This window comes from Lissotriton vulgaris, chromosome 12 (genome assembly GCF_964263255.1).
Source record: "Lissotriton vulgaris chromosome 12, aLisVul1.2, whole genome shotgun sequence".
Classification (NCBI taxonomy): Eukaryota; Metazoa; Chordata; class Amphibia; order Caudata; family Salamandridae; genus Lissotriton; species Lissotriton vulgaris.
In genome coordinates this window covers 84,056,610-84,075,617 of record NC_141700.1, presented here as the reverse complement: position 1 = coordinate 84,075,617, position 19,008 = coordinate 84,056,610, and the positions used below count along the sequence as shown (strand labels likewise).

At 45.3% G+C, this 19,008-nt stretch overlaps 1 protein-coding gene across 1 annotated transcript in view; it reads left to right on the top strand.

Annotated features, from left to right (window-relative positions):
* Window positions 1-19,008, top strand: part of SPPL2B (signal peptide peptidase like 2B) — a 164,760-nt gene that overhangs the window by 99,045 nt on the left and 46,707 nt on the right. The window contains exons 2-6 of the mRNA XM_086947259.1: window positions 3,421-3,540; window positions 6,140-6,322; window positions 8,054-8,143; window positions 10,141-10,280; window positions 12,136-12,278. Coding sequence (XP_086803385.1) covers window positions 3,421-3,540; window positions 6,140-6,322; window positions 8,054-8,143; window positions 10,141-10,280; window positions 12,136-12,278 — 676 coding nt within the window. The remainder of the gene's footprint in view (window positions 1-3,420; window positions 3,541-6,139; window positions 6,323-8,053; window positions 8,144-10,140; window positions 10,281-12,135; window positions 12,279-19,008) is intronic.

The following is a 19,008-nucleotide window of genomic DNA, read 5'->3' as shown; positions in this document are numbered from 1 at the left end:
ATACATTCACCCCAGAACAAGGATTCGGTCCATCACCTGTTGTGTTTGCATGTCCTATATCGTTATGCAGCAGAGGTTGGAGATACGGGGCCTCACTATGGAGGAACGGACGCTCAGGTTGTGCTGGCAGAGGAGTCTCAGGAGGGCGAGGGCGACTATGCGCCGGAAATCCCGATTGGCATGCTTACAGCCCTGCCACATGGGGGCGATTGGTCCCCACTGCTGGAATGGGAAGAGGCGGGACTTCAGGTGGTGGGAGACCTGTATGTAGATGGGACTTTGGTGCCCTATGGAGTACTTCAGGATCAGTTCGGGCTGTCGGACGGGGGTTTTCTCTTGCATGCGGCGGTGGTAGCGGCCATACAGAAGCATTGGAAGGGAGGGCTCATTGAACCGGACACTACCATGGCATGCCAGTATGTGGAGATAGCGGCGGGCACCTTTAAGGCGGTGACCTGCCTCCATAACAGGATGTTGCACGAGGGACTGGAACCGCTCCAGGGGCTCAAAGAGAAATGGGAGGAGAGTGTGGGTAGGCCCATTCCGAACACGGTATGGAGCCATATTTTACGGCGCACATGGAAAGGCACGAGGAATGCGCGTTTCCAGCAAGTGCATTTCTTTGTGCTGCATAGGGCCTATCTGACTCCGGAAAAAATACAGCGGTACTTCCAGGTGCAGGACGCTAGGTGTCCGAGGTGTTCGTCACCAGTGGCGGATATGGACCACTTGTTTTGGGGCTGCCCGCACTTGGAGGCTTATTGGGCAGAGGTGGGGGACCTTCTGAACGAAGTGACTGATAGGGAGGTGGACTTCGACATGGCGGCGTGCTTGTTACTCTGGTTCCCGCACACCAAACACACTAAGGTAACGAGCAAATTTCTTGACCTGGGTTTGATACTGGCACAAAGAGAGATCTCGTGGCATTGGAAGTCCAGGGGCGGGCCGTCTGTAAGGAGGTGGAAGAATGAATTGCTGCGGTGGTCTGAATGTGAGAGTGTGCTCCGAATGAGGCAGGCTGTCAAGCTTGGTAATGAGAAAGCCTTGGATACAGCGCATGCGTGGGAATTAGTGGTGCAAGCCTTGCGTGATTCCTTGGTGGAAGAGGAGGATTGAGTGGATGGAACCTGTGGACACCGCGAGGCATACTAGCTCAGAGTTCTCATTGACGCTGTAGCTGGACCCATACTACATTTCAGAACAGGACACACACCATTAGCGGTTGCCGGGGAGGGGACACTGGGGGTTGTTCAGTGGGTGTTCGGGGTGGGTTGGTAGCCTGGGAGTTGATTGGCCGCAGTAGCGATTCTGGGCTGAGAAGGGCCTGCGGGGCGTAAGTAGTGACCGGGAGGTACCAGAGGGAGCGGGCCAGGCATGGTGGCCCCGCAGGGCAAGGAAGGGGCTCGGAAGCGGCTTGGGGCACTGACCTGCATATGTGGGATGGCTGATGTTGTCATTTGTTGTGGGAGGGGGGGTAAAACGCAGATACGTAAAACGCTCTTGTCGACCATTGTCCCATAGGGACACTCACCGTGATGCCTCCCTGCTACTCAGGGCACTACGCCGCCCGGCCTCCGGGATGCGGGCTGAATGGCTGTGTATGGCACAAGTTTTAATGGTTGAAGCGGGGGGACACCATGAGTGGACTGGTTGATTCATTGTATTCTGTGGTTTCTAACTCTGCAATAAAAACAAATTAAAAAAAATAAATCAATAAATCATTCATACATGTAAAGGGATGTTTGTGAGTGATTAATGACCCACTGACTTTTACTAGTGCATACTTGAATTTTTATAACAAATCTATATATCTTCTGTAATTAAACCAAGGTTTAATGGCAATCTCCTGCCCGCTTTCTCCAGCAGTATCCTTTTAAGGAAAGTATGTATCAAGTTAACTCCTTTTAATGTCTGCTCCTGCCATATATCTCGGGCACCAGCTGAAATTCCGTACAAGTCTACTCATATGTGTTATTTTATTCATGGGTTCTGATTATAATGATGGTTTGACCACCTTCCTCCCCTAATTAAGGCAACATAATATGAATGATCCCTTGTGGTATTTTTTTTATTTTTATAACGTTATCTTTATTGATGAATGTCAGGAATTCACGAGCCAGTAAAACATAATATAAATAGGGGGTATCAAAGAATAGAAGAAATGTGTAATTTTGGCAATTGCCAATACACGTACAAAATTCCTGGACTGCACTATTCACTGGTTCTGATAGGCCAATACAATAGCCTCCAGTAGCACGTTTGATTATGTATCATAGTAGAAATACTCATTTTCTAGTCTTTATTAGAGATATGCGCATCAATAGAAATAGAGACTTATAGTCACAAATGTTTGGACCACAGCAGTGGTCTTTTGTCCGGTGGGTACAGCAGGACATGCCCGTAGGACCCCAGTCAATACACACTTAAGTTGCATTTATGAGCTCTAGGGAGGATAGCATGGGTGGAAGTGAGAAGGAAGAGGGCGGTAGGGTTTGGGAGGGAAGAGAGGCAGGTGCATGGTGGGTGGGACAATTCTCTACTACACCAGCATTAACTGCCCTTTTCATTTAAGCACAAACCAATCACTTTTCCACATGTGTTGAATTGGCCAGGCACCTCTTTTTGGTTTTGAACGTCAATATGCAATCCTACCTAGTAGAAATACAAGGGCTACATGTGAAACCCCCATTGGGTTTCACATTGGTCTATGTGAAAGTCAGTCTATGAGGTCCAGCTAGAGCCCTGTAAACAGAGGTGGCTGCACATTACACAGTGCCAGATGTCATAGTCTACTATAGTCCAATGTAATCTACATGTTTATTTGAGTTACCATTTGTTACTGCACGCTCCATGTATGTACTGTTTGGAAAGCTCAGTTCTTGTGAGTAGAAAGGACAGCTAGCTTAGGATTTAACTAGAGGTTAGGATCTGAAGATCATCTCTGCTTGCCCTAGTACTTCAAATCTTACCCAAACTGCCTTTGTCCCCGAGTGGCTCAAGCATTTTAAGGATGTGTTATGTTTTTCCCATTGATTTGTCACTGTTTAATCAGTTCGCATCAGCCATGTAACCAATTAGTTCTGAAGTACCAGGTTGTTCTACCCATATCAGCTTTCATTGGTCGTGTTATCAAAGAAACAAAGAGTTTTGTGTAGTTCCAGCTTGTCTAGCTTTAAAAAATGGGTTGTCGGAAATAAGACTAGTTCAAATTCCACTGCTTTCCCCCTCTGCACACATGTCCTTACCTGAATTTATAAATGCAAAATGTCCTCCTTTTAAGATTAACTTTAATTCGAAATTGGGAGGCACACCAAGTCTAGATGTGGCACATGAATTCTTAGTGACTGTTTTGGAAAATTACCCTGTGGCATACTTCTTTCTATGTTACTATACCTAACCACTCCTTTGTTTTTTTTCTAGGTGTCTTGTGAATATGGTATGCTCCATGTCATCTCTGAGAAGGTGAACAGCAATGGAAAAGATTACTGCATCCTCTTCAACTCGCAGTGGGCACACTTGCCTCATGATCTTGCCAAGGCAGTAAGTATACAGACTGAGGTGAACTTGTTGTTATATACATGGTTTATACCTGTGATGCCGCAGGGCGGCCCATTCTTAAAGGACTGATTCAATAAAGGGTGTGTCTTTGTGAGGGCTTTGGACAAATAGTCAAGCTGAAGAAGTTATGAAAGCGAAGTCATAGCTGAGCCCATGGTCCAAAGTGTTACTCCATACTTTTCCTTGATAAATGCAAGCTGCTGCAACAAAAGCGGGAGAAATGTGGGGCACGGTCATCAGTGGATATGTAGTATGCTTTAGTTGTGACGCTGAAAATCTGTGTACTCTTGCTCCCAAACTCAAGGTCCCGAGCTCAACTCGTAAAAGTTTACTCTCCAAGGTTTACATCTAACTGTTGTGGAAGTATGGGGCATTTAGGGATGGTTGCCCAAGAGCCTAGCACATTGCAGCACCCAGCCATCCAGCTTTTATTTATTCATTTAAAGTTTTGGGGGTGATGCTAATTGGGATTTACTTGAATGCATTTCTGAGCTGCGAGTCCAAGGCAACTGGGGTGGTTCCCAACCTTTGTTCTTCCTACTGAAGATGTTGACATGGTTGGCTTCCATCTTGTTCTCCTTAAAACATGGCATCAGGTGGTTCGGCCACTCCTTGACTGAATAAGGCAACATGAGTTTATCTGCCTATTTGGTACATTATGCACTGCACTGTCCAGGTATTCCTTACATGTGCGAGTACTGTACCTCCATTAAAGCACTACTATTTAATCATTGTTGGTTCAGTGGCTCTTCTCTGACGAGCTGAAAACAAGCATTGGCAAATGTAATGTGTCTCACATATGTCAGCTACTGCCTTTGTCAATGTTTTAGGCCTTTTGCCTAGCAGCAGCATGCCAGCAGAGCATGGCTGAAAGTTTTTTTTTTTTTTTAAAAAGCCATGACTCAACAGCACTGGCTGCATCATAGCACTTTTTTATTGCTAGACGGAGGGTGAGGCAAGTGGCATCTACACCTTCTGTGTTTCACAGCATTCCTCAAACCTGCCTACCACTAGGACCTCAATTAAAACAAATTGACGTAGCCATCCTAGAACATGGCGGATAGCACGGTTTCCTGTATGTTTTGTTCTTTTAATTTATCTTCTGTATTTTGAGTTTGTGTGTATCTTATTTGAGTGAGTGCCTGTAAGAATGAGTCCATGGGTGGGTAAATGGATGCATAAGTGCAAGAATCAGTGACCGTGCATTTACGATGATGTTTAAGTGCCTCAACCAAAGAATGAATGAATGAAGCGGCGCTTTCGTTCATAAGCCATACCTAATGGCATTGCCAATGCGTAAAGGGGGCAGAGCTTTTTCCTCCTTGATACCACAGCTCTGGAACAACCCACCTGGAATTTTGCGCAAGGAACCAGTCCTCCTTCCGTTTAGAAAAAACTCAATACTATCTTGTTTGTGGAGGCACTGACTACTAATTAATTGGTTCACACTAGCTTACACGCATTGTCTGTTGTAAAATCCCCCCCTAGAAGCGCGAGGAGGCCTGATGGTGAACCAGCGCTATACAAAAGCCAATTAACATTAATGTTAACGTTGTATCCTTCTGTCTGGTCACCTACCTGTATATTTCTTTTCTTTTCTGAGCGAAGAGTAGCATTAAACCGTGAGCAATCCAGGTTGGCTGTGATCTTTGGAACCTTTTCTAAAAAGAAAGAATAAATTTTATTTGCTTGCTCATTAGAGGAATGTTTTGAATAATCCAAATGGAACTGCAAATTGAGCACCCTGAAAGGTTAGTTTCTGCCTAATTAAAATCATGAAAGAGAAGCCCCCTTAGATTGAGGGCACTGAAAATGAGGGCTTTTAACCTGAGAATATTTGAGAAGAGAGTCCCTACTGGAATGGCAACCCTGCCAATTGAGGTCTTACTGTGTGTAAAGTGAGCTTTTTGCAGAACTAAAGCCATCCACGTATGCCAGCTTATCCTAAATATGCTAGAATGAGGGCATTAAAAAGAAAAGGGTGGTTCTTTCCGATTACAGGCAAGTACATGAGTTATTTTGTTTGATTACGTACCCTGAAAGAGAGGGCTAGGCTTTTCTGTATTTTTGCTCCAGTCTCAACTCATCACTTGTTTGTCCTTTGTCAGTGATACTTGTTTGTTTAACCCTGTGAGCACCTTGTGTAATAATGTATATTTTTATTTTTTCATTAATGAAAAAAATATTTTTTGATAACTGTTTGAGGGTATTTTGATTCTTCAAATGAATTATTTGAAGTTATATAGTTTTTAACTAGGAACCTGAACCATTTTAGCATTCATATAGCCTTGGGTAGAGTCATCCGTGATCCTTGATCTAATTTTTTTTGCCGCCTTCCTTTTTTAAATACATCTACATTGGAAGTGGCTTCATCCAGTAGCCCCGTTCCATCATGTAGCTCGGTTGCTGCATTTCATTCGGTGCTGTGGCTTTTTGGGCGGGAAGTCTCATGTGAACGTAGCTGCACAGGAGCCTCATGGCATCTGTCCAATTGCCCTTCCTGAATGAAATTGCGAAAGTTGTATTAATATTGTCATGTGATCTTCTTGGAGTTAATGAATGTCTTTCTCTTTTCCATCAGTCTCTGCTGCAACTGCAGGATCAGACGCCTTCGGTCTTGTGCTCGCCTTCTGATGTACCGTATGGGGGATTCATCAATAGAATTCCCATGGTCATGCGCGGCAATTGCACCTTCTATCATAAAGTGAGACTCGCTCAGACCAATGGTGCACGAGGTCTCGTTATTGTCAGCAAAGAGAACCTGGTAAGTTTTGTTTTTTAGTCCTATATTTATTTAATCAAAATTGTGTAAAATATTGTATTTATTTGAGCAAATCCAGATACGTTGTACAATATGACGAGCATAAAATGTTTAGCTATTTTTCTCAAAATAGTTTGTATTTTACTTGACGCCATTGCAAATCTAGCAGAATAGTCCACATGAAGAGATTGCAAACAAAGCTTCTCCTCTCTTGATGCATATTGGTTTCTTAATTTACTTCCAGCCAACAAAATATCGCATTTGTTTTTTTACTAAAGAGCCCTCGCGATCAGCTCACTAGTTTCCTCCATCAGCATCACATATGCTTTCCTTAAAACAGCTGACCATAATGGGACACTTACCTCTGACGGCACCCACAGTGGTTTCTGAAAACTGCTTTTGGAAAATATCCTCAAATCCAGACCTCAGAATCTGGCAAATGAGAAACTCTTTATGGCATTGATTTTGTTTCTAATAACTAATAAATCTTGGTGCACAATATGTCTCAATTTTGTTTGGAATATAAGAGTTGACTGAGGAACGACTTGGCAATGGATTTTATTTCTGGAATAAACCAAGACAGTTTGTTTTTAATTCAGTACTACTTTCAGTGCATACTTACTTGCATGCACTTCCAGTCAAGCCATTTAATACATTAGCCTGTTGGAATATCATCAACATGTTGTTTCCACCCGTCACAGCTTATAGGATATGGCGCAGGGCCAACCGCTGACTTACCTGCCTGTGAGCGAGAGCACACTCTTCATGCACAACGTAGGTTTCCACACAATAAGAAGCCCTCTTTAGTTTCGAGGAGTACTGGTGCAGTGTGTACTTTTATATAAAATAAGGAAAAAATATATATGTATGTGTGTGTGTGTGTGTATATATATATATATATATTATATACACACACACATTGGTTTTTAGAGAGTGCTTACTTTACTTGGGTGAAGAACCAGCATCTCCCCCAAGAAGGCTACAGGCGTGCTCCTGTACATAAAAAGTACTGGCAAAGTCAAAAGGTCCTCAGCCAAGGCCAGACCTATTTGCTTTGCCGTTACTTGTTTATTCCTTGCTTTCAAGAGCGGCTCAAACATATCAATATTGATTGCATGCCCAATGCAACGTGTATCCCTCCAGTGGGTGGAAGAATGAGTCTCTGGGCCCACTCTACCAATGTTAAGAGGGCAAGCTTGGCGGTCTCCGTGCATGTTGCTGTCAGAGATATGCTGAGCTGCTACAGGCGCACTACTTAAGCGTAGTAGCCATGAGATATTTTCCCATATGGCAGCTTCTACAAGTGTTAGCTAAGTCTTAGTAGCCCCAGCTGTTCTATTATACGGCTGTCCATAGTGTTGGTTTCGGCTTGTAACACAACATGTATTATGGTGGTAGCAGGTGGTACTGTTGGTCATCATAATATTTCCACACACCCTGCCCCGTGCACCTTTTTGTTAATTACACTGGTTGTGACAAAATAATGCAAGTATCCCTATAGGTGGTACCATAATGGATTCTTTGTGGTTTACAATGCCCTACATGTGAGCGGTGAATAAATGTTCTTTTTGGAAAAATACCCCTTTCTTACCTGTGGTGCTCATTGTATACTCACTGCTTTTATCGCATAAATTGTTAAACATTGAACTCCCATTTTTTCACCACCTCCCTTTACACAATGAAAGTGGGTCTACAAGTAATGAAAATTGTTATTGTTTTTTTCTCATTTAATAGGTGCCCCCTGCTGGCAATAATACGCAGTATGAAGAGATTGATATTCCAGTGGCTTTGCTCAGCTACAGTGATATGCTGGATATTGGTGAAGTACGTTCTGCTACTATTTCTTTCTAATTTTTTCCCAGCGACAGTCCATTTGATAAAGGTGTACTTTCTTTTGAACGTACCATCCTGCTGAAAGCAGTTCCCCAGGAAGGAAATTTACCATCTTAACAAAATTTAAAAACACATTTATAGAAATGTAATTAAGAAATGCAAATGTTGGGCTTGAATCCTGCTCCAAATTTTAAAATATAAAAGTGCCTTATGGTCTGAGTTGACTCACTGTTGCTTATTTGCGTCGAAAATCAGCGGCGTATGTTTTTATAGAAATAAAAAAGTCTATAACCATTGCAGACCATCAGATAGGCGAAGGCACGTAAAGATTGTGACTGGCAGCATGGTAAGTCATGACTGGGAGTGGGGAAGAAGGAGAGAGAGGTACACGTGGACACGTGTGCCAAACTATTGAAGTGTAAAGAGCGAATATCGAACCACCTGGAAAATAATTGTAAAAGACTGTATAAAGCTAAGATGGTGTACAAATCGGAGTACAATGGATTACAAAGAGGTGGCTTGTGAGTGGAGTCATTGAAAAGTTATATGAATAAAACAAATTCAGGAAAATGGGAAAGTTTATTGTTAAGGAAAACATATTTGCAGACGTTTCTTTTTTCACATACTAATGCATTTAAGAAAAAAAAGCGAATTCTAAGTTTCCATTAAATAGAATTGTTGTCATAGAAGGCGGTGTAATGATACATATCCATCTATCGGCAGCAAGAGTGAGGTCAAACCTTTCTCTGGAATGGGTTGTGCTCATAAGGTCACTAATCGGGAAACAAACCAGTGAGTTTTCACTGACTATGTAATCCATTGGTAGGAAGAGAAGACTAGTCCTTAAAAGTGTCTTGAACATGATTATCATACAAGACTGGTTTTCCACAATAATCATGAAAGAAGCAATGTTGCGGGCTTCATTATTAAAGGTAGTATTCTAACTTTTTATACCAAAGATATCAGAAACTCCAAAACTTCATAGGTCCACAAAAGACAGATTTCTCTATTTCCCATTTCTAAGGTATACCCGTTGTCACCATCTGCTAAAAGGCTGCCTTGGCCCTACCAGACATTAAATATGTGACATGTAGGTTGTGAATAGATTTAAGAAGTTAAAGCTGCATCAAAGCTATCGAACACCTTTTCTTTACGAAAAGGTACGGACCTCCATCTTAGCTGCAGAGTGAGGAAATGGCGCACTGCCTTGCCATGCTAGTGTAGTACTATTAAGCCCTAAATTGATTGCAACCATGCAGTGTGAATAAGAGGTTGTTGCTCAATTACAGATAAGTAGTAGTAGCAAACCTATTTATGTATAATGAAGCTTTTTGGAAAACTTAGTTGAATGTGTGCGCCTTGCACGGACACATCCTGCACATGCCATGGCATCTATCTTCAATGGGTTGTGAAATTGAGGTTATCAAAATCTAGGGTGGACCTCCATATTTTGCAAAGTAATCAAAACGTTTGGTTACAATGTTGCTATGTGGTGAAGCCCAGCCATTGCAGGTAAGTCATCAATTATTCTTAATTATTTGTTTCAATTATGCGTTTTGTTTTCCTGAGGGTCCATATCATCCATCTCTCATCACAAAAGCGTCCTGTAGAAGACTTGTGTGGGTATTTTTAATTGCAGTAGAAAAGTACCCTATTCCTGGACTGAAAGATCTGGTTCTTTTGTTCAGGGTTGCCTGTTGCTTTGTAGCTTGTGATAAGTGGGTAACCGAAGCTGTAGTTGGCAAAAGAAAAAATCATTTTGTTGAAGAACGTGAGAGAATACCTGGTGCGTAAATCTAAAGCAAGATTTTTTTTTTTTTTACTTTAATTGTTTCTCACCACCTGATTTTATCTCCTGGCACTGTACTGACGACTCTTCCGTGGGACTAAACAACTTTCTATAAAGATGTGCTAGACTGGCTATTTTTTTGTTTGGGTTCCTCCAAGTATTGAGGTAACACTGTACTGTTCCTTTTTTTTTCTGGCAGACATTCGGCAAGTCAGTGAAGGTGGCAATGTATGCCTCCAATGAGCCTGTCCTGGACTACAATATGGTTATCATCTTTGTAATGGCAGTGGGCACCGTAGCCATCGGTGGCTATTGGGCAGGAAGCAGAGACGTGAAAAAGTAAGTGAAGCAAAATCAGTTGCAGCGGAAACCACGTTCATAAATTAATAGAACGCAACAGCACCTTGCCGTTCAAGTATAGTGGACCTTTTAAAAAACTGCTCTACGCTTTAAATGTTGAACTGGGGCTTGCTTTAATATCCTTGGCTTCCTTGCTCATTCTCTGTCCATAACCATTTTCAGCTGTGCCAGAGGGTAAATACCTACCATTTTAGCATTATTATATGTATCTTTTGGTGACAAACATCCCCGTGATTCAAATACGTGTAATATCCAAATTGATCTTTAGTGCCTCAACATCAACCATCTAGTTTTAGAATGTAAATATTTTCTTTTTTACTAGATAGTTCGAACACCTTACGTCCCAGGTCTGATGCCTTGGAGATAAGTATGCATCTGGATGCTCTCCCATGATTGTGTTGTTTTAGAGCTGGAATTTCGTTGACACAGGCCAAATCTACAGTGAAGTGTCTCCGTTAAATTTAGTGATCTTTGCATCCCTGGAACTGTCCAGGCCAGTACTCTGTCTTTTTGACTCCACATGTTTTCATGTCAAAACACACCACTGTGACTGGGTTTGCACATTATGGGATATAAAAAAAACTGCACCATAAAGATGTAGCTCCTCCCAACTCTCCTCTCTTGGCCTTCGTGTTTGATGCTTACCAAATTGTCTTACCTTGTTATTACTCCATTTAATTAACAATTTGCCTGTGATGAGATTGTTATTAGTTTGTGGTCCACAAGTGTATGGCCAGTTTATGTTCTCTTGTGACATTTCCCACCGAAGATTCTTCATAAAAAAATATCTAGAGAAATTTTGAATATAGGCTTAAGCACTTCTATGCCTTACTTTGTAAACGACCTTTATTTTTTTATTTAAAGTTATTTCTAACAGATTTTCAATGTCATTTTTCTCCCATGCTACTACTTTTGTTTTTTATAATCTCCCTGTCTTATAGTACTTACATTCTATTACTGATCCATATCTCTGTAAGTCTTAGATCATTCCTGGTTTAGGTACAATAAATCCCTCTGTATGAATTTGACTCCTTAATACGGGGCCTTGGGATGTCCAGGGTTGTTACCTGTCTGGCATGCCAGAGTTTGCAAAGACCAGCTCATTCTCCCAATTCTTTATTCAGCTTGCATAACTGAATCGTAGAAATCCTAAATGTGTTGATTATTCAATAGAAGAGACTACAAGCATAATTTCTGACCTAGGTTTTGAGCTTGCGACTATTGAAATTGTTGTTTGCAGATGGGGCAAAAAGGCCAGTAAGAGGGTTGGTTCCAAGTTAACAGTCTGTTTCCAACTTAAACATCAGAAGCCTGCGGCTGATACTGTTGAATGGGGGTGGGGGCATGCTGAACACCAAGGCTGCATAGCCTTAATTCTATTCCATGCCTCTTTCATCCACCATCAGACAGTTTGAACCCCTTCATCTTACTCTTTCATGTTCTGTATATGTATTCGAAATAAGACTAAGGGCACTACATGTGAAATCTATTCCAGTTGCTAAAGATTTGATTTCTCTGTGGTCAAATCGAACAACTTACAATAAAGATACTGGTGAGTCATTAAAAAATGTTTTTTGCGGCAAGAATAGATGTTTACTTTTCGATGGTATCTACTAGCCAAACGTTCTGTCTTTGGAAGCCGGTGTATCTTAAGCAAGCATCGAAAAATAGTCCAGTAAGTGTTCTGTTGTGTCTGGTTACTCTCAAGAAAATGTAATTCAACTATAATAATCATTTTAAACTTTAATCACATTTTATGCACTAATTAGATAGTTGCTAACTCGGATAAGGCTCAGCTTCTTGGTGGATTCACAAAAGGCCTCTTCCTTTCCAGACGATACATGAAGCACAAGAGAGACGATGGTGCAGAAAAGCAGGATGACGAGACACTTGATGTGACGCCCATCATGATCTGTGTGTTCGTAGTGATGTGCTGCTCCATGCTGGTCCTTCTCTACTTCTTCTATGATCAATTAGGTACCATTCTTCATTTGTCAACTTGGACAGTAGCTTTAAAAAACTCCGATGCTTTTTTTTCCTTTTGCAGCTTCTGTTTTTTATGACTGAACGTTTTCAGAATAAAATGTACGAGCAGCCCTTAAAGATGGGGATTTGATAGATTGTTAGTTGTGGATTCCTTACCTGAGAATTTCCCCCAGGCATCAGTCTGAATCTGGAGATTTTTTCTTCAGCTGTACCCCTGTACATAGTTAGGTGGCATTGGTCGGACCTATAGAGATGCCGCCCATGCGTGCTGACGTTGGTTCTTTCCTTTTCCACACCAGCCTAGCGCAGACCATGAGCGAGCTACCCCAGTAACTTTTTTTGACTTTTTGTCGACGTCTTTTTCGAGTCGTAGACTCCTGATGCGTCGAGGATGTCCCAGCGATGGACCTGCTTCAAGCCCGGCGGTTCCTGCCACCGGATGATGTCCGTGACTGATCCCCATCTCGTGTGCCTTTGGTGTCTGGAGCCCGACCACGACCCGAAGTTGTGCTCCAAGTGCTGGGCCATGAACCCGAAGGCTTTGGAGGAGCGGGTCCCGAACAGTGCTGGAGGCCAGGCGCTCTACTCTGCTTCGCTCCCGTTCTCATTGGAGGGAAAGGTCTTGCATGGTCTTGGAGCCCACACTCCTTGCATTCAGAGTAGTCGGGGAGATCTTTGGGTAAGTGAGGGAAGCACGAGAAGAAGTCGAAGAAGCACAGGCGTTCTTTGACTTCTTCCCGTCGGGCCGCCGACATGGTGTGTGATCCCGAGCGTCGTCACTCTAAGGCTAAAGCCTACTTCTGAGACAGCTCAACTCCTCCCTCCTTTTCTGGGAGCCAGAGCGTCTCCTGCCCAGATTCAGCAGTTCTATGAGGCCATGTACCTCATATTTGGGCAGCTTGGCTCTGCCGGCCCGCCTCTGGCTCTGCGGAGTCGGTCGGGCCCTGGGACTTAAACGCCGTCAGCTCCGGAGGGTCCCTGTGAGTCCAGGTGTGGATCCGGATCAACGCAGTAAATCGTACTCCACCTTCCCCTACGTCGATCCCCATGAAAACGCTCGAGGCATCGACCGTGCCTCCAGTCGGCAACAGCCCTCACCCCCGAAGTGGACACGGAGCCTGACCGATGTCGATTCTGACGCTGGAAGGGCCTTTTGTTCCGGTGTTCATTCCTAGTGTTGCTTTTCGGCCAGTAGGTTAGGAAAGTGGACTGGGAGGGGCAACTAGACCCTTTAACTGACCAGCTTGAGGAACCGGACTGGCGTATTGACATTGGTGATGTGAGTGGTCTGTACACCCCCCCTGACACTGGCTTTCTTTCTCCCCCTACCGTGGCTATGGCGGAGGACGTTTCCTATCTTGTGGTGGTGAGTAGGGCCGCCGAGGTCCTCGGCCTCAAGCTCCCTACTTTGACTGTCAGGACTAACCTCCTGACAGAGGTGCTTCAGCCTGCAGCTTCCTATTCTGAACCGCTTTTGTCATTCAATAAAGCCCTCACGGACGTCCTTCTGAGCACTTGGTCCAAGCCCAGCAGAGGGGCTCCTGTGGATAGGACGATTGCCCACCACCACCGCCCACTCCGGGTGACCCAGCATTCCCAGTTCAGCACCCCTCCCCTGAGGACTTGGTAGTCCAAACCTCTTCATCAAAAGGCCTATTCCCTTCTGCTCCCCCAGATGGGGAATCCAAGAAGCTCGACCATCTTGGGAAGATGATGTTCTCTTCCTCCAGTTTGGCATTGCGGTCAGTGAATACCGCATGCCTCTATGGGCGATACTCCCATACCATCTGGGATACGGCCACACATTTGCTGTCTCAGTGCTCGGAGCAGGTCCGTCCTATTCACTCACAAACAGTTGCAGACTGGAGAGAGACAGCCAAATTCACCATACGATGTGGACTTGATACCACAGGCTCACTGGCCAGATCGGTTGCCACGTCAGTAGCTGTTAGACGCTACACCTGGTTGTTGACTTCTTGCTTCTCAGTGGCTGTCCAGTCTTCCTTGATCAACATGCCCTTTGATGGCACTCGCCTTTTTGGTGACAAGGCAGACTCAGCGCTTCAAGGATTCTCGAATTGTGGCCAGATCCTTGGGCCTTGTGGCTTTCTCACAGAGTCACGCAAACTGTCCAGCCTCTGCATTGCCACATACATGAAACTCAGCGTCCTTGTGGGTCAGGACCCAGCGGGCAGCCCAGTCCACTCTTACTCCCCCACCCCCCTCCCCGGCACTGCCTCAAAACATTCTTGGTCCCGCGTTTCAGGCCCATCAACTGCCAGTTGGAGGCAGGATCCGCCATCACCTCCTCCACTGGCAGACCATCACGTCGGACAGGTGGGTTCTACAAAAAGTCGAAAGGGGTTACTCGCTCCCCTTCGAGACTACCCCTCCCTCTATACCGCCGCCTTACCATCGTATGACGGAGAATCATTTGGCCCTTATCGGCTAGGAAGGATCGGCTCCCTTGGCCAAGGGAGCTATAGAGGGTCCCAGTGCCAGAAGTAGGTCATGGTTGCTATTCCTGCTGATTTCTGATACCCAAGAAGGACAAATGCCTACGTCCTATTTTAGACCTCCAGGCCCTCAACTTCTTCCTCCTGAGAAAGTTGAAAATGCTCACCCTAGTCCAAGTTCTGTCTGCACTCGGCCCAGGAGACCGGCTGGTGCCCTTGAACTTGCAGAACGCTTATTTTCATATCCACATCATGCCGCCCACAGATGTTACCTTCGGTTCACAGTGGGTCATGAGCACTTTCAGTTCACTGTGCTCCCCTTTCGCCTTACCAGTGCCCCTCGGGTGTTCACAAAGGTGATGGCGGTGTTCGCAGCTCATCTGCGCATATCAGGGGTTCCAGTATTCCCCTATCTTGACGACTGGCTGTTGCCTTGCCCCAGGCTGCCGTCTCCAGACTACTGCGGAAGTCCTGCATTTGCTGGGGTTCACCATCAAGGTGCTGAAGTCCCTCCTGACTCCGTCTCAGGCGCTCCCTTTCATCGGGGCGGTTCTGGACACAGTGCAGTTTCTGGCCTACCCTCCTGGGCAGCAAGCCCAGGATATTTGGGCTACGATACCGATGTTTCAGAGTCTATCCCGGATTTCGGTGAGAACGACTCTGAGGCTGCTGGGCCTCATGCCTCCTGAATCCTGCTGGTGGATCATTCCAGATGGTATATGTGGGCTCTGCAGTGATACAATTCCAGTGGACACAGCATATGAAGAATCTTTTCCAACTACGTCCAGATCTCCGAGGGAACTGCACAACAAGTGTAGTGGTGGCTAACGAACCAAGATTGGGTTAGAGGCAGATCCCTCTACCTTCCTCAACCAGATATAACAGTGATGATGGATGTGTCACTTCTGGCATGGTGCGGAAACCTGAGAGGTGGAGATCAGAGGCATCTTGTCTCTGGCAGAGTCTGGCACCCATATCAACCTTTTTGGAGCTCAGGGTGATAAGACTGGCAGGAAAGCATTCCTTCCCTCTCTCAGGGGGAAAAGAGGCGCAGGTGTTCACCGACAACACCACCGCCATGTGGTTTTGCCACAAACAGGGCATGGTGGGGTCGTGGATCCTTTGTTAGGAGGCTCTCTGCCTCTGGACATGGCTGGAACATCAAGACATAATCCTAGTGGTTCAACACCTGGGGGACTCCCAGAATGCCAGGGCAGACAACTCCACTGTCGGTGCCTAGTCGATCACGAGTGGCATATCCATCCATAGGTGGTGCAAGGTCTCTTCGGTGGTGGGGCCTTGGTTGGATCTGTTCGCCTCCAAAGTGAACACGCAATGTCCGCAATTTGGCACGTTGGCGTTTCAAAGGCGGCACTCCTGTGCACCTATCCGCCTGCACCACTTCTGCCCAGAGTGCTCAAGAACATCAAGCGTGACCGGGCTCAAGTCATTCTTGTAGTTCCAGACTGGGCACAAAGAGTCTCTTACCCTGACCTTCTGAGAATGGCCATTGATCCTCCTAACGGACTGCAGGGGATGTGTTTCACCCGAACCTGTCTAGCCTCCACCTCCATGCGTGGAATTTAAGCTCCTGAAGTTGACATCTCTCGACCTTCTGGCTGAATTCTGTAATGTTTGCTTGTCAGCCTGGTGCACCCCCCCCCCCCCTTCCACCCCAATAAACTGGTATACACCTGTAGGTGGAACTAATTTGTGGCAAAGGCTATTGACCCCCCCCTAGCTGCTCCTCTATCTGAGGTCCTCTTGTATATTCTATCCTGTGCCCAGTAGGGATCTACTTTGGGTACCCTTAAAGGATAAAGGATATCTTGCAGCCATCTCTGCTTTTCTTCTGCTACCAGATCAGCCTTCTTTATTCAAATCTCCTACCGATTTTTTAATGGCCTTACTCATCTGTTCCCTCCATCTCCTGTTGTAATTCCCCAATGGGACTTAAATCTGGTTCTCACCTTTCTTATGTGTGCCCCCTTCAAGCCTCTTCATAACTATCCCCTCAGGTTGCTGACTTTCAGAGCTACCTTTTTTGTTGACATCACTTCTGTTCGCAGGGTGAGCAAGCTACAGACCTTATCTTCTAAGCCCCCTTTTCGATCTGTCTGTTCGGGTAAAGTGGTGCTTTGGACCAAGCATCCTTCCTAAGGTCGTCACGCCTTTTCATGTGGGACGATTCAGAAAAGGGGGTGGTGATGAACAGAGTTTCTGAATTAAGCAGACCACTCTTACCCAGTCCAAAGATCAGGGCTTGATCCACCACCGTTATTTAGCTCACTGCACCATCCCAGCTCAGAACCTGGCTATATGCAAATTAGTCTGTCCCTGGCCCAGTGCATCATGGGAACAGGGCAGACCAAACTACCAAGCCAATTCTTCACCGGAAAGGAGACAAGCTTCCGGGGACCGGTTTCTGGCATTTCAGCCTTCGTCGGCCCAGCTTGCTTGAATCCTGATGGTGCAGTGAGCAAGGGACTCATGTCTGAGTATACCCTGCCACACCTATAGTGGCCAAAAACGATTCAGAAAAGGGGGTGGTGATGAACAGAGTGTCTGAATTAAGCAGACCACTCTTACCCAGTCCAAAGATCAGGGCTTGATCCATCACCGTTATTTAGCTCACTGCACCATCCCAGCTCAGAACCTGGCTATATGCAAATTAGTCTGTCCCTGGCCCAGTGCATCATGGGAACAGGGCAGACCAAACTACCAAGCCAATTCTTCACCGGAAAGGAGACAAGCTTCCGGGGACCGGTTTCTGGTATTTCAGCCTTCGTCGGCCCAGCTTGCTTGAATCCTGATGGTGCAGTGAGCAAGGGACTCATGTCTGAGTATACCCTGCCACACCTATAGTGGCCAAAAACGATTCAGAAAAGGGGGTGGTGATGAACAGAGTGTCTGAATTAAGCAGACCACTCTTACCCAGTCCAAAGATCAGGGCTTGATCCATCACCGTTATTTAGCTCACTGCACCATCCCAGCTCAGAACCTGGCTATATGCAAATTAGTCTGTCCCTGGCCCAGTGCATCATGGGAACAGGGTAGACCAAACTACCTAGCCAATTCTTCACCGGAAAGGAGACAAGCTTCCGGGGACCGGTTTCTGGCATAGCATTTTCATGTGGGACAGTCTATCTCTCTGTCCACCTTTTAACAACCTCCGCATCTCCCCAAGGAGGAGAAGAAACTCCACCATTGGGACCTAAAATGTTCATTGCCTTTTTATCTTGATTGCACAAAAGACTTCTGGGTGGATGATCGACTCTTCATTGGCTGTGTGGGTGCCAAGAAAGGTCGGGCTTTTCAGAAATTGACCATCTCCTGGTGGGTTGTCCTTTACATCAAAATATGCTATGCCATGGCAAAGAAGGACCCTCCTGTGGGGTTGTGTGCTCAATCCACCAGAGGCACGGCGGCGACCACGGCATTAACACATGGAGTTCCAGTCCTTGACATCTGTCCGACAGCAATGTGGGCATCCTTGCACGCATTTACCAGGCACTACTGCCTGGATAGCCAAGTTCGGATATGTGGGTACTTTGCCAGTTCGATCCTCCTGGATTTTCTGGTTTATGGTTGTATATTGGTTCGCAGAACCTCCTCCCGGAATGGAATTGCTGTGTATCTATTCTAAAGTAAGGAATCTACAACTAACAGTCTCTATCAGATGAACACATGACTTACCTTCTGTAACAATGTATGTGGTAGACCTATTTTAGGTATAGATTCCTTACTGCCCCTTCCCCCCCAACCCACCCCCGCTCTCCAAACTGATTTCTAGGGATAAGGACTTCCCTAAAGGGCACTAGTTTTGTTGTGAAGAACTGACATCAGCGCGCATGGGCAGGGTCTCTGCAGGTCCCACAAAGTCATCCTGGCGCCCACAATGCTGACGACAGACGCAGAGCTGACAGACGCCACCTAATGACACGCAGGGGTCCTGCTGCAATTAAAATATGTCTCTACCAGATACATTGATGCCGAAAGTAAGTAACTTGTTCTTCTGCTCCACTAGCAAAAGGCGCTTCCTAGGAACATCAGAGACATGCGCTTACTGCTGATACACACCAACAATGCCTTTCCACATTATGACCAACATAATCATAGTAAGACACCTACAAACAAGACTCACCACCACCCAGGGTGAACTTCTGACTGTTATCTCAGAAGGATTTCCTATCTGTTACCAGTTGTTATCAACCTGTTTGGCTTAAAATTATTGTTGCACAACACATTTCACAGACACATAAATA